The sequence below is a fragment of the Baudoinia panamericana genome (genome assembly GCF_000338955.1).
Source record: "Baudoinia panamericana UAMH 10762 unplaced genomic scaffold BAUCOscaffold_7, whole genome shotgun sequence".
Classification (NCBI taxonomy): Eukaryota; Fungi; Ascomycota; class Dothideomycetes; order Mycosphaerellales; family Teratosphaeriaceae; genus Baudoinia; species Baudoinia panamericana.
The window spans coordinates 557,518-570,905 of record NW_006911263.1 but is presented as its reverse complement, the minus strand read 5'-3'; the positions used below and the strand labels follow the sequence as shown (position 1 = coordinate 570,905).

At 55.6% G+C, this 13,388-nt stretch overlaps 7 protein-coding genes across 7 annotated transcripts; 2 read left to right on the top strand and 5 right to left on the bottom strand.

Annotated features, from left to right (window-relative positions):
* Positions 1-17: 17 nt before the first annotated feature.
* BAUCODRAFT_503751 (uncharacterized protein) lies at positions 18-1,278 on the bottom strand. Its single transcript, XM_007678966.1, has one exon. It carries the CDS (start codon positions 1,171-1,173, stop codon positions 196-198), a length of 978 nt encoding a protein of 325 aa, XP_007677156.1. The 5' UTR covers positions 1,174-1,278; the 3' UTR covers positions 18-195.
* Positions 1,279-1,475: 197 nt separating this feature from the next.
* Positions 1,476-3,839, bottom strand: BAUCODRAFT_503294 (uncharacterized protein). Its single transcript, XM_007678965.1, has one exon. It carries the CDS (start codon positions 3,738-3,740, stop codon positions 1,617-1,619), a length of 2,124 nt encoding a protein of 707 aa, XP_007677155.1. The 5' UTR covers positions 3,741-3,839; the 3' UTR covers positions 1,476-1,616.
* Position 3,840: 1 nt separating this feature from the next.
* On the bottom strand, positions 3,841-5,216 carry BAUCODRAFT_503364 (uncharacterized protein). The gene has a single exon (XM_007678964.1). It carries the CDS (start codon positions 4,969-4,971, stop codon positions 4,045-4,047), a length of 927 nt encoding a protein of 308 aa, XP_007677154.1. The 5' UTR covers positions 4,972-5,216; the 3' UTR covers positions 3,841-4,044.
* Positions 5,217-5,375: 159 nt separating this feature from the next.
* Positions 5,376-7,005, bottom strand: BAUCODRAFT_148650 (uncharacterized protein; the record flags this gene model as incomplete). Its single annotated transcript, XM_007678963.1, has 4 exons — positions 5,376-5,415; positions 5,465-6,807; positions 6,874-6,930; positions 6,982-7,005. 4 exons carry the CDS (start codon positions 7,003-7,005, stop codon positions 5,376-5,378), a joined length of 1,464 nt encoding a protein of 487 aa, XP_007677153.1.
* A 1,138-nt stretch (positions 7,006-8,143) lies between these two features.
* BAUCODRAFT_49812 (uncharacterized protein) lies at positions 8,144-8,794 on the top strand (the record flags this gene model as incomplete). The annotated part of the gene is made up of 1 exon (XM_007678715.1): positions 8,144-8,794. A coding segment is annotated over one exon (651 nt), but the record flags the coding sequence as incomplete, so codon positions are not given.
* Positions 8,795-9,686: 892 nt separating this feature from the next.
* On the top strand, positions 9,687-10,647 carry BAUCODRAFT_71287 (uncharacterized protein; the record flags this gene model as incomplete). The annotated part of the gene is made up of 2 exons (XM_007678775.1): positions 9,687-9,974; positions 10,030-10,647. 2 exons carry the CDS (start codon positions 9,687-9,689, stop codon positions 10,645-10,647), a joined length of 906 nt encoding a protein of 301 aa, XP_007676965.1.
* Positions 10,648-10,783: 136 nt separating this feature from the next.
* BAUCODRAFT_71776 (uncharacterized protein) lies at positions 10,784-12,987 on the bottom strand (the record flags this gene model as incomplete). Its single annotated transcript, XM_007678809.1, has 3 exons — positions 10,784-11,197; positions 11,266-12,578; positions 12,783-12,987. The coding sequence occupies 3 exons, from the start codon at positions 12,985-12,987 to the stop codon at positions 10,784-10,786; spliced, it is 1,932 nt and encodes a 643-aa protein (XP_007676999.1).
* Positions 12,988-13,388: the final 401 nt, after the last annotated feature.

The following is a 13,388-nucleotide window of genomic DNA, read 5'->3' as shown; positions in this document are numbered from 1 at the left end:
AAGCAACGCTTTTCAGCTTCCAACTTTTTCCAAATGAAACAAAGGCTTGTAACAACCAGTACCGCAGCTGTTATGGTCGGTAGGGCGTCGAATATTCGCTCCGTCTATCTCTAGCAACTTGTATGGTTGTTGTAGCAGTCTATCGATGAAGGATGCTCCAGCCTACAAGAACCGCACAGTTCTTACGGCACGCACTCACAACAATGTATCACCCAACGCGCATCGCACAATACTAACCCCCGCCCTCACCGTCTCCGCCGCCCCTTGCTCCTCCAAACTCGGATTCACCTCCACCAAATCCAACGCAACCAGACTACCAGTCTCATGCACGCACTCGGCAATGAAATCGCCCTCTCTCAGCGTCAAGCCACCTCTCACCGCCGTCCCCGTCGACGGGGCCCACATCGGATCCAGCGCATCGATGTCAAACGACAGATGAATCGGCGTATCCCTCCCAATCCACCCCAACGCCATATCCATGACCTTCCCAATGCCATGCCGGTCAACATCGTGCATACTGAACGCCTTGATCCCGTGCTCCCGCAGGATCTTCTTCTCCCCCCGATCCACATCCCGCAAACCGATATACACCAGTTTCTTCACACTGACCCGCTGATCCTCCCCGATCCACCCAAACGGCTCCCCCGCCTTCTCCCTCGCCAAGCCCGTGAGGAACGCAACCGGCATCCCATGAATATTCCCGCTCTCGCTCGTCTCGGGGGTGTTGATGTCCGCGTGCGCGTCCACCCAAATCACCGCCATCTCCCGTCCCGGCCCAAGCCTCTCCCGGATCGCCTTCGCCGTCCCCGAGATGGTGCCAATGGCGATACTATGATCCCCGCCCAGCGTGAGCACGAACCGGCCCTCCTTCGCGTGGGCGTAGACTTGCTTGCTCAGCTGCTCCGTGACGGCGCTGACGGCGCGGGGGTTCTTCATGCCGCGGTGGTCCGGGTCGGCGGCGGGCATGAGCTCGGTGTAGGCGTGCACTTGGCCGTCGTAGTGGATGGCGTATTCCAGGTCGTCGCGGAGTTGCTCCACCAGGCCCGATTCGATCAGCGCCATGGGTGCGGCGTCGACGCCCGGTTTGCATTGCCCGCCGGAGAAGCCGACGGCGACGAGACCGAGTTCGTTATTGGTGGTGAGGAATTTGGACTTGATGGTGGGGGCGTCCATGGTGTGGTTCGTTCGCCTGCGGAAAAGTGTTTGTATCGGTGGTCGTTGTTCCTTCGTATGAGGGGGAATGTAAGAGCACAGGAATGCGATCGTTGCCGGTTGGTTAAGGCGCTCAATGAACGTCGGGTAGAAAGAAAGGAACGGATGAAGGAGACGTTGCTGACCCGTCGGTCAGCTGATTCCTCCCAAGCATTGTTACGAGAGGACAACTTATGCCTCGCATCTATCGTGACTTGGTGGGGTGAAAGTGGAAGAGATCGTTGTACAGTAGAGACGCACACAGACCAAAATAGCACGAATGCCATTGAGGCTCAAAATTCTCGCTGCCGATCGGCATTTGATCGGCTGAAATAGGTAGCATGTGACAGCCGTGCAGTAGGCGTGAATATGTAACGCTCGATGCAAGTGTGAATGCTGAACATCAATGGGTATAAACGACCACTTCAAGCCTTCGCCGCCCTCGTACTCCTCTCGTAAAAGTCCAGCGTGCAAGCGGCAAGAAAACAGGGTATATCCTTCCTGCCCTCCACCCAGAACTCGATCAAACCCTTGATCTCGCTCGCGAACACGCTCTGCGGGCCACCACTGACCTTCATCGTCCCATTCTCCCCATCGAACACTATGCTCGCTTCCTCCTCCTCTCCATTGACAATGACACTGGGGTACAACACCGACGTCACCTTGCATCTCCCCGAAGGTAGGAAGTCGAGCTTCCATCCCAGGATGCTGCAGACAGCCTCGCGGAATTCGAGCGACTTGCTGGACCAGATCTGTTTGAGCCGAAGTGTCTTCTTCTCCTGCTGTGCGAGTGTTGACTTGAGCTCCTCCAGCTGCAGCCGTGTGGCGTGGAGAGTGCTGATCGGTACGACCTTCGAGCCGCTGTTGGGCTTACCCTCCAGCTGTGCGAGGAGTGCTGCATTTTCCTCCCGCAAAGTGTTGAGGGTGGACATCTTGAGCGCCTCCACGTCGGCGGTCGGGTTCTGCCGGAGCTCCAGTATCCGCGTACGGGAGGACTCCTTGAGTGAAGTGAGCTGGGAGACACTAGCCTTCAATTCCGCTTCAAGCAGCTGGTTGCGGCTGTGGAGCTTGTCGAGATCGTCTTGTAGGCTTCTCGCCCTCCGCTGTAGCTCCCCCAAACGTTCGCCCTCCGCCTCGTCTTCTTCCCGCGTCCGCTTTCGAGGCGAGGGTGTGGGCGGTGGCGGCATCTCTGCACGCGAAAGCTCCACGTGAAGTGTTTGCAGCTCGTTGCGATATTGCTCGACAAGACTTTCAAGCTCGCTAACCCGGTCCGATTGCTCTTTGTTTGCAGGCTCGGTACCGAACTCGGTCTCCTCCGCCTCCAAAGCCTTCATCTGCGCACGCAGATACTCCACCTCTTTCATCACAAGGTTTCGTTGCCGCTCAAGGCGCAAGCGAGCCCTGCTGTCGCCAATGCCGCCCGTCGTATTGCCAGCACTTCTCAGCCTCTCCAGCTCAGCTTGCAATTTCACCCTCTCGTCCTCCAGCCTCCGGATAGTCTCGTCCTTGACCGTCAGCTCAGGCTGCACCGAGCCAAGCTTATCCACCAAGCTCAACCTTTCCAGGCGCTCCTGCAAGAAAGCACGCGCCATCTGTTCAGGCGTATCATACTTCACGCCCCCTTCTCCCACCATTTGAGCATCAAGGTAGCTCGTCCAACCCTGCTTCTCATCCTCCAGTATGCGACGCTGTAGCTGCGACTCGGCGAGCTGTTTCCGCAAATCTTCCATCAACCTCACTTTTCCTTCCAGCGACCGCTTCTCCTCCTCCACCACTTTAATGCTGTTCTGCACCTTCCGAAACTGCTTAAGCTCAGCCGACTGCTCGCGGTTGGTCGTCTCTAGCTTCTTGATGTATGCAACCTGATCGCTCAGCTCCCGTTTCACCACAGCCAGCGTATCCGCATCGCCCGTCTGCGCCTTCAAGCGGAGCACCTCGTTCTCCAGCTTGCCGACGTCACCCTCTTTCTCCGCAAGCTTCTGCTGTGCACTCTGCAGCGCGCTCACTTTGCCCCGTAGATCCTGCTGTATGGCGTCGACAGAGTCCCGCAGCGTGGCATACTTCTGCCCCAGCTCGTGGTACGCATGCTGGCTCTCCCGATCTCTGCTCGAAAGATCCGCCTGCACATCCTCCAACTCCTCCCTTACGGCGCGGTTGTCCTCCTGCAGAGCTCGGATCTTTCTCTCCAGCTGCAACTTCTCGTTCGTTGCGCGATCTTGCGCCTCCTGCTGTTCTCGAACAAGCGCATCCGCTTTGCTCTTTGCGATACTGCTGGCCGCCTCTGCTGCTTGGGCCCGTTTAAAGTCAGCTTCGGAGCGACTCAGCGCTTCCCGGATTTCTTGTTGGTGGTGCAGCGCAGTGAGGTCTCGCTCCTGCTTGATTGAGTCGAGCTCATATTGGAGTGTGTTGAGCTGCGCGCGCAAGCTCTCATTGTTGATATCTGCTCGCGACACTGTGGACTGCTTGAGCGTTTCGCGCAGAACCTGGTGCGGTGGTGATGGATCAGGACCAGACAGGAAGTCATACGTGGGCTGGTTCCGCGCCATCATCGTGGAGACGGTCTCATAGTCACGCCTTCAGAAGGAAAATGATGACAGCACAGCGAATAAGCATCGAAGATTGATGCGCCCACTGACGGATGTCTCCGTAGGAGAAGTGGAGAAGGCGCGAAGGGCGAGCGACAGCACGTGAGTACCCTTCGTAAGGAATGTACTAATGGTATGACAGACACTTCAAACAGTCACTGGTCGCTCTTCGTCAAGTGGAGTTCTGACACCGTCTTGGCCCCTCTGCTGCCCCGATGGTAATCATTCCAAAGCAGCGCAACCATCGCATGTGGGATGCACCAAACATTCACGTCCATCCAACTTCCCGCATCCTCTCCTGCAGCCGTTGCATTTCCTGAACTCGCTCCATTCGCCTCTGCAAAGTCAAGAACAGATCATACTCTCCGCGCGTGACAGTGGGGTGATGCATCATTGGCATGGTATTCTGTTCAAGCCACAGCCGCGTTTCCTCATTCATTGGTCTTCGCCGTGAACGCTGGCTCTCCCGGCTCATTGTACTCCAGGGTGAAAGAACGAAACCGTTGTTCAGTCGGACATCGAAGTCAAAGTTGATCTCCGTCTCCGCGACAGATACCGCACCACTTTGCGACTCATTGTGCTCCGGCGGTTGCAGCTCTTGCGGCCAATTGAGTCGTGCCGCCCTGATCTCAGCAATGATCCTGGCGCGCTCTTCGGCGTACTGGCTGAAGAGTTGGGCCGCTTCACGTGGGTTCACACTTAGCCCGTTCAGCTCGATGGCTTGTGCGAACGTGCGACGAGCTTGGCGGAGAGGTCCTAGCCACAGCTGCCTTCCGTTAGTCCCGCGCAAACTCTGCGGCCTTGCCGAAGACTTACATTGCCCTTCCAGTCTAGCCTTCCTGAGCACAGCATGAAGCATAGCACGAAGCATGAGACTACGCTGTAGCAGCACAGCACCCACGTTGCCGAGACAGTCCAATGATGCCGGTACCAGATCCCATGGTCGGATATGGGTGCTGAAAGAATGTTTCCATTCACGCTTTGTTGCGTTTGCGTTGGGAACGTACTTGCGGTCGGAATATGAGAGTACGTCGTTTGTGCGGAGAACACGTCCGGCTGGCTGGGGTTGTAGATTGCAATGTTGAGGGATGAGGCTGGTATGAGCAGTATCGGTGCAACAGAGATCGGCGTGATAGTTGCCAGCTCGCCGCCTCCGCCTGGAACAGTGACAACTGTCGGTGCTTCTGTGATGCATGTTGCCAGCACAGGCACGCCAGAAACTCTGCTACTCGATATGGCCATTGTGTTGCTTGGTATTGTGCTTTGGCGCGGCCAGAACGGATGCGTGCTGGCAAAGTGAAGGTGGCCGGAGCGAGTGTTAAAGCTTCGACAGGGCGAGTGGGACCGCTTAGATATAGAAGGCACGACACGGCTGGCTGCAGCAAGCAGGTGCCTCTACACACGTATGTAAGCAGGCGCTGTGCCATCGACACGTCCATAAGAGTGAACGATTTAGGTGTACTAACCCCCTGGTTCAGTCATGCATTGATGTGTTTGCTCGGTATGACGCCCAAACACCTCGCTCGTCACTCGCTCACGCCGTGTCATGCTCAAATCCCCACGCTCATATCCATGCCGGAAATGATTTTTAGAGTCACGCTACGACGCTCTATCCCATGGCAGGGAGAATGTGCCGACCCTAACGAGCATTAGTAATGCATCTCACGCAATCGAAAAGTTCCACTCACCAGTCTTCCACCTCTCGTCTCAGCTCAACAATCTCAACACATTCCTCTCCCTCACCGACGTACTCACGGAAAGCATTGACGCTCTTCGGGTTCTTTCGATTCTTCTTCTCCGCCGCTTCTACCGCCTTGCCATCCAGCATCTTCGTAATGTTGACCGCGCGATGCACCACATCCGCAACCCTCTTGAAGTCGCTCGTCGTGAAGCCTCGTGTCGTCATAGCCGGCGTACCCATGCGTAGCCCGCCAGGCTTCATGGCAGACAGATCGCCAGGGACGGTGTTCTTGTTGGCAGCGACACCGACGAGCTCCAGAACTCGCTCCACGCGAGCGCCATCGATGTTCTTGTTCTTCAGATCGATGAGAACGAGGTGATTGTCAGTACCGCCACTGACGACGTTGTAGTCTAGACCGCCATTGTCCTTGCCTTCACCCAAGCGTGCCGCGAGTGCTTTGGCGTTCTCGAGTACAGCTCGCTGATAGTCTTTGAACTCCGGCTGCTGTGCTTGATGTAACGCCACTGCTAGAGCGGTAATGGTGTGATTGTGCGGTCCACCCTGATGCCCCGGAAACACGGATGCATTGATAGGATTCTCCAGATCGTACTTCTCCTCTATACCGGTCTTTTTGTCTATCCGTCTCGTGCCCTTCCGGAAGAAAATCATAGCGCCTCTGGGTCCCCGTAAACTCTTGTGCGTAGTCGTCGTCACCACGTCACTGTACTCGAACGGACTCGGTATCACTCCCGCAGCCACCAAGCCCGAGATATGCGCCATGTCACTCAGCAAATAGCAGTTCCCGAGCTTCTCCACGATCTGCCGGAAACGACTGTAGTCAATAAGCCTGCTGTATGCGCTTGTACCGGCAATAATGATGCGCGGCCGGTAAAGCATCGCCAGCTCCTCTAATTTGTCGTAATCTATCAGGCCTGTCTTCTCGTCCAGCCGGTATGGCAGCTGCTCGAAGTACTTGCTGATTGCCGAAATCTTCCTAGTTGGCGTCTGATAGCCGTGCGACAAGTGTCCACCATGCGGCAGGTCAAGTCCCATTATGCGGTCGTGCGTGTTGCAAATTGCCGAATAGGCGTATAGGTTTGCGGGCGAGCCGGACAGAGGCTGTACGTTGACACCCCATTCGGACTCCTTCAGCCCGAAAGTATCAAGTGCTCGCTGCTGACACAATCGTTCTGCCTCATCAATGAACTCGTTGCCGCCATAGTATCTCGCGCCCGGGTAGCCTTCGGAGTACTTGTTCTGCATGACACTGCCTAATGCATCTAACACTGCTTGGCTCGTGAAGTTCTCGGAAGGTATGAGGTTGATGAAGTGTTTCTGCCGTCGTTTCTCCTAGACCGGCGTCAGATGGGTGCTCTTCGCCCGGGTCGCGTGCACACGATGGGCTGGATGACAGACTTTTTCTATTATGTTGTAAACCTTCTCATCCGCAACCTCCAGATGTGACCCGAGGAGCTGTCCATTCATTAGCATCTCTTGCCACGAGACCACGTGGTACCATCCCACCTTCTGCTGGCTGTCGACCGACATGTTGCGGGCGGCTGCCCATTGCCATGCTTGGGTAGCAGGTATTGCAGGTCGCCTGCATGCTCGGCATACTGGCGTTGCGAGACGTTGAGAAAGTGGTCTGAAGGAAGACATATTGACAAATTGCCTAGAGAGGGAAACTAGGCCAAAGGAACTCTTTTGCACACAAAGCATGCAGTGTTGTCAGGACCATATATTCGATTCTTGGAGCGGACTGGCTGGTGGCTACATAAAGTGGGGCTTCTAGTCCTCCCATGTACCTGGTACATCGATGTTTCTTAAGTTGTCTACAGTAGATCGTCCCGTCTTTGCAGGCAGTAGCCTAACCTGATATTCACAGTGTGTCGACATAGTACCAGATGCTTGGACCGTCAGCAACATCTCTCCGTACTGGGTCATGTCAATGTCAGCCGTATCCAGATACGCACGCATCTGGACATAGTATCTGCAATCAACATGGTCGTCGCGCGCCGCTACTACCGTCATATCAGCGATGCTCGCTTGCCCTGACGCCTCACATCCCCATGCGGTCTGAAAGCGGATTTATAAATCACAGCATGAGCAAAGGCTCTTCTCGACCGCTGCTGGCTTGGTGAGTTATCGTTGCCCGTACCATAGCCTTGTCTGCGAAAGACAACACCCTCCAGCCCCATGAGCTATCCCATGGCTTGGTTACAGGACGGAGCGCTTCTTGAACGCCGAGATGCTAGTGAAAACTGATCGTCTAAAGCGAGGAAGGTGCATTTGCTGCATTGACTGATAATGAAGGCACAAGTGGGCCCGTGACGCACATGCCAAACGTGCGACTCCACCAGCACATGCACCGATCATTGTGTTGAAGTCAACATGAATTCTTCTAGGACTTCAAGCCGTGGTGTGACACTCACGTAGAAAAGCCTCGAGTATCGGATCCTGCACAATCAGCGATATGGGTATCACTCCGTTGGAGGACATATGTTCCTTAGCCCCATACTCGGACAAGGATTCACCTATGATCTACGTAGGAGGTCCTGACAAAAGTCCAGACGAAGCGAGGTTGATGGAAGCAAATGGTTCCTCAGGGAAGCTGCGCGTTCTTGCACTGCACGGTAAGCAACCGCATGGGTGAAGTTCTGTCAAACAATGCTGAGTCCGCCGTCAAGGCTTCACTCAGAATGGCCCCATATTTCAAGCCAAGATCAAGGGCTTTGCTCAGGACCTCCATGAGCGCGTACTAGCCGACTTTGCCCAAACCTACCCAGCCGGTGTGGAGTTCTACACTCCTACTGCGCCAACAAAGCTGGTCGTCGGTGGTCAACCGACAGCTCCGATTGACATGCGTGCTTGGAAGTCCGACCTTGACGCTCACTCCAGACTCGAAGAACTTGAAATGAATTTCGACTTCTTCTCTGACTACATCCGCGAGCATGGTCCTTTTGATGGCATTGTTGGCTTCTCACAAGGTGCTGGTTTCGCCATGATGCTCGCTGCCTGGTGTAGTGGAGACGAGGACCGGCTTTCCAACCTTGCGGCGCAAGGTCATCCTATTCGCATGCCAGCACCTCAAGGGCCGTTCCAATGGGCAGTCCTCGCTTCAGCAGCCTGCATGGCGCACGATTTGTACTGGGGTTTCTACGAGCCAAAGATTAAGACGCCTTCCCTCCATATCCATGCAGATCTCGACACAATCACGGATCGTGGAATGTCCCAGCAGCTGGTCGATGCCTGCGTCGACGCTGAAGAGGCGTGCCATGGCGGAACTCATTACTGGCCCAAAGACGCTCAAACGACCACTACAATGTTGGACTTCGTTTGCCGGACGCTTGCTAGAGAGCACGCGCCGCAATGCAACGAGCCTAGCGCGGAAGAGTTGTCCCGCCGACTTCAACAGCTGAACGATGAAGAGCCGATCCAGAGAAGCACCAGCTATCAAACTGCTGTACCTCCGCGCCCGGCCGAAATTGCACTTCTCTGACCAGGTGTAAGTCCTTCCGTTGTTCAGTCTGTGCAGCGAGTCGGCGGCGTTAGCCACGCTTTCGAAAAGCAGACACGGTGCAGAGATGCTGAGGGGTCTTGCAGAAACCTCTAAGCAAGGCCGGAAACAGCGTAAGCCGAGGCTACGTGCCATAGCCGGACGAGAGTCGGCATCTGAGACTGAACGCGCAGAGATATCCTAGCGGACCATATGAAGTGCGGCGTGGCGTCATGAGCGTTGAAAGCGAGCATTGTAGGTGCATTGGCGGACCGGCTGCGACGGTGACAGCCTTGTGGAGCTCATCTCTATATCCGCGTACAATCAGTAATAGGAATAGACGACAGTAGAGATAGACAATCTGCGAATTGACGACCTGCTTAAAGCAGTCGAATTGATCATTTAGCCTCTACCTTAATGGCAGACGGCACCTTCCGGCCGTGTGACGCCATTGGCTTTGCTTTCAGGCGCGCGTCGCGTCAACCACTTCCCATGTTCTTCCTCACCCTTCAGCCTGTGGCTCTGGGCATGAAACAGAGTATCTTGGGCGGACCACTTTCATTTTTGACCGACGGCGAGGTGGGCGGATACACTTTACTTCCGTACCTTGTGCGACTGCACCTCCCCATCAGACTTCGCTGGAAGTCTGAACAGCCATTAAGACTTCTTTCCCGTCTTCCTCGTCGCCATGATATTTAACATACTCCAGCACCTCGTATGCTGTCTTCTCATTATGCGATCTACCGCCTTCGCTGCAGCTATGCTGCCCCTCGCTACCGCAGCAGTCAATGTAGTACTTTCCAACGACGACGGCTGGGCTGAAATGAACATCCGCTCGCTGTACGATGGTCTCACTGACGCTGGCTTCAATGTCATCCTGTCCGCGCCAGCTGACAATGAGTCGGGCACTGGATCAGCCGACGCAGAGCCCACGACCGTAGGCAGACGAGGCTGTGAGTTCATGTCCTGCCCGCCGGGCAGTCCGCCCTTTGGGTACAACGCATCTAACCCGCGCTTCAACGTACGTCCTATGATTTCTTGACGTGCCAATATCAAACCACTAAGCTGCATTGTAGTACGTAAATAGCTTCCCAGTAACATCAATGCGCTACGGCATCCAAACCCTTGCTCCCCATTTCTTCGGTTCAGCGCCAGACATTGCCCTCGCAGGCTTTAATGTTGGCACAAACCTAGGCCTAACGACCCAGATCTCCGGAACCGTGGGCGCGGCGACGGAAGCAGCCAGAGAAGGCATTCCCGCCATCGCCTTCAGCGGCACCACTGGCGCCCAGGTCGGCTGGACCACGCCATTGCAAACGTACCAGCAAGTCTACGCCGACCTTTCCACCACCGTGACATCTGTGCTGGTGCACTCTGGACTTCCGTATCTTCCCAATAACATCTGGTTGAATGTGAACTACCCTGATGTCAGCGACTCAATCTGCTCGAGTCCTTCGGACTTCCGGTTCGTCTTGTCGAGGATTAACAATGCGGTGCCGTATGTCACACCCAAGGACGTGTACACGTGCCATAATGACGGGAGGCTGCCGACTGAGACCGAAGTCGTGGATACTGAGGGCTGCTATGCGTCCATTAGCGTGGGCGTGGCGACGACGAAGTTGGATGCGGGCGCGGCTGATCAGCAGGTTGTGCTCGACAAGCTGGAGAGTATCCTGTCATGCTTGCCCGCCTAAGAGGGGCGACAGAGAAGGATGCGGTAGCAAGCTGTAAAGGATGACGAAGCATCCTAACTTTTGAGCCTGCTCAACTCAGCCGAGTGACCTGACGTGCTGTGCCCATCATCTCTATCTCTACAACATCTACGCGCGTCTATATCACAAGGTACAGGCTAGTCAAAAAGCTCGGCCCAACGAACAGCCCAAACCAGAAGATCACATTCCCCAGCACCGCCCGGCTGCGCAAGAACTTATGCCTCGACATCATCACAAGCGGCATCTGCAGCAACTGCGCGGTGAACAGGTACCCCCTGACCTTCTTGAACATGATCGCCATGCACATCTCATGCACCAACGCCGACAGCAAGAAAGTGTAGAAGGTGGCGGTGTGCTTCGAGAGGTGGAAGGCGGAGATGCTGCTGTGGTAGACGTGGCGGAGGAGGAAGTTGTGGACGGGCCGGTTCCAGTCGCGCGCGTATTGGTCCCAGGTCACGCTGTTCCACCAGTCGCCGTAGAAGCCGCGGTCGGCGAAGAGGGTGAGTTCGGCGAGGACGTTGAGGATGCATTCCTACAGTTACACGATGATGGTCAGCGATAAGTGCGGTCAAGAGAATAGCTGTCAGGTCTTGTGCTTACCCAGATCAGATACCACGTCAATAGTTGTTCGATCAACAGCGGGAAGAGCAAGTCACTGACGATCCATGGGAACTCCTGCCATCTTTCCGCCACAGACACACCCGCCTCCTTCATGCGCAAAGTCTTCGCTATGGGCGGGTAGATGAAGGCTTGCGAGATCACCATCATGATGCACAGCACACCGAAAGTCGCCGTGAGCTTCTCAAGGACGTACCACCAGTTGATCTTCTCTTGTCGCGGATACTCCAGCTCATACACCAGCGTGGGCAGGCAGATGAACTCGGCGAAGTTGAGCAAGCGGAGGTTCTTTGGGTACGCGTGAGCTCCGGATACGGATTTGCCGGCGAGCTCGCGGTTGAGGTCTTCGAGCTCGGTATTGATCACCTGCTCGAAAGTGGACATCTGGTCCGGCGTGATGGCGGTTCCGGCATGTATGGCCGAAGCTATGGTAGCCACATCCGATTGCTCAACTGCAAGGTTGGTGGAGGTGCGGTTTCCGATTGAAGGACGGCGCTTTAGGTCGCTGTTGTTGATAGCTTCCGAAGCTTTCTTGGACAGCTCCGCGACGTCAAGACCGCTCGAGAAAGCATCCATTTGACGGGAGTCTCGCGGACTGCTGGGGCCGGAGTGGATTGGCTCCATGGTCTGCAGCTGCTTCAGCTTGTTCTCGAGCAGCAATTTGCGCCGGTACACGCCAGACAGATACCCATTGTAGAAAGCATAGCTGTGCTGTTTCATCAAGAACACCAACCCATGCAACACAGCGAAGATGGTATGCGTCCACGGCCACTCCCGGAAATAAGCCCAGCCGACGACGGAGGCGAGGTAGACGGTCTGCCAAACATTCTGCACCACCCACGCACCCCGGCCCCAATTGAGGACACGCCACTGCACGAGCTTTTGCAGGAAGAACGTGACGGATGTCCCGACGCACATGGCGCCATCCGTAAGGCCTAGTACATAGACATCATGGCTCAACATCATCTTCATGATCTGGTTCCGGCCCAAGATACTCCCGTACTCGCGGAAGTTCTTCATGGATACCTGGAAGAGGAGCAGCGCCATAGCGATCCAAAAGAGGGTGAAGAAGCCGAAGAAGGGGCTCTCACTGCTTGCCGGATTTTGTCGATCAAAGGTGGTGAATTGCCGCGTGAAGACAAGGTCGCGGAAGCGTATCCGCGGCTTCTTGTTCGCCGCTTCGAGCTCCTCGCGTTCGATGCCTTTGCGCAGAATCTCACGGATCTCGGGATCGTCCGCAGTGAGGATGTAACGACCCTTGCGGTCCGTCTTCTCCAGGCGGATCTGAATGCTGCCTCGTTTGCGATGTTTCAAATGATCGTGCTGTGGTTCGGACTGCCTGTGCATGTTGTTCGGTGCGGCTGCTTCGCCGGCTGCTGGACGGTAATTCTCATCCAGGCTCTTTCTGCTGTTCACCACCAGCGTGTCCGGGTCCAGCTCCATCTCGTCGTAGTCTTCGATCACGTCTTCTAAGGCAGCCTCGTCCGTGAGGAGCGTACCTTCCGACTTTGAGCGCTTCCCACCAAAGTCTCGAGTGTCTGATGTTGCTCCTTCCGCGGGAGGGAGAGCGTGGCCGTTACTGCCGTGCTCGGGATGAAGTGAAGCGACACCATCGTTACCGAGCGTGCCCGTCAGCTTCACCTGATCGAGTGTATCCTGCGATTCAAGGGGTGGACGCCGTGAAGCGCCCGATGTCTCCACCATTCTCTCCACAGCGATGCTCGTGAGTACGGGGTATGCGCTGTAGTGCTAACGCAAGATTTCACTGACCGAGCTGCTCAGGCCCGCTGATGATTGAGACGTGTCAAGTCGGGACAGCTTGAGGACGTTGATACAGATCGCTCAAGAGGTACAGGAAAGCTGTTGCTGCACGCATTGACGATGCCAACACTCGCTGCCGCCAACGATTGGTGATGACGTCGATCAAGGCCCGCTCATATGCTCCCAACGCTCTGCCTTGGTAGGACCGTTCGAGAGCACGTCCTTTGGCTCTGTCCACGTATGAACCTCCACGGGCTCACTCGAGCTATACATCGAACCTTTGCCGCTCGAATGCAAGCGCATTGCATCTCGATGCATTCATATCATCTAGCGCACACGCATGC

Excerpts from the sequence above, each read along its gene's own strand:
- BAUCODRAFT_503751 (XM_007678966.1), bottom strand. The coding sequence starts at position 1,173 with ATGGACGCCCCCACCATCAAGTCCAAATTCCTCACCACCAATAACGAA.
- BAUCODRAFT_503294 (XM_007678965.1), bottom strand. The coding sequence starts at position 3,740 with ATGATGGCGCGGAACCAGCCCACGTATGACTTCCTGTCTGGTCCTGAT.
- BAUCODRAFT_503364 (XM_007678964.1), bottom strand. The coding sequence starts at position 4,971 with ATGCATCACAGAAGCACCGACAGTTGTCACTGTTCCAGGCGGAGGCGG.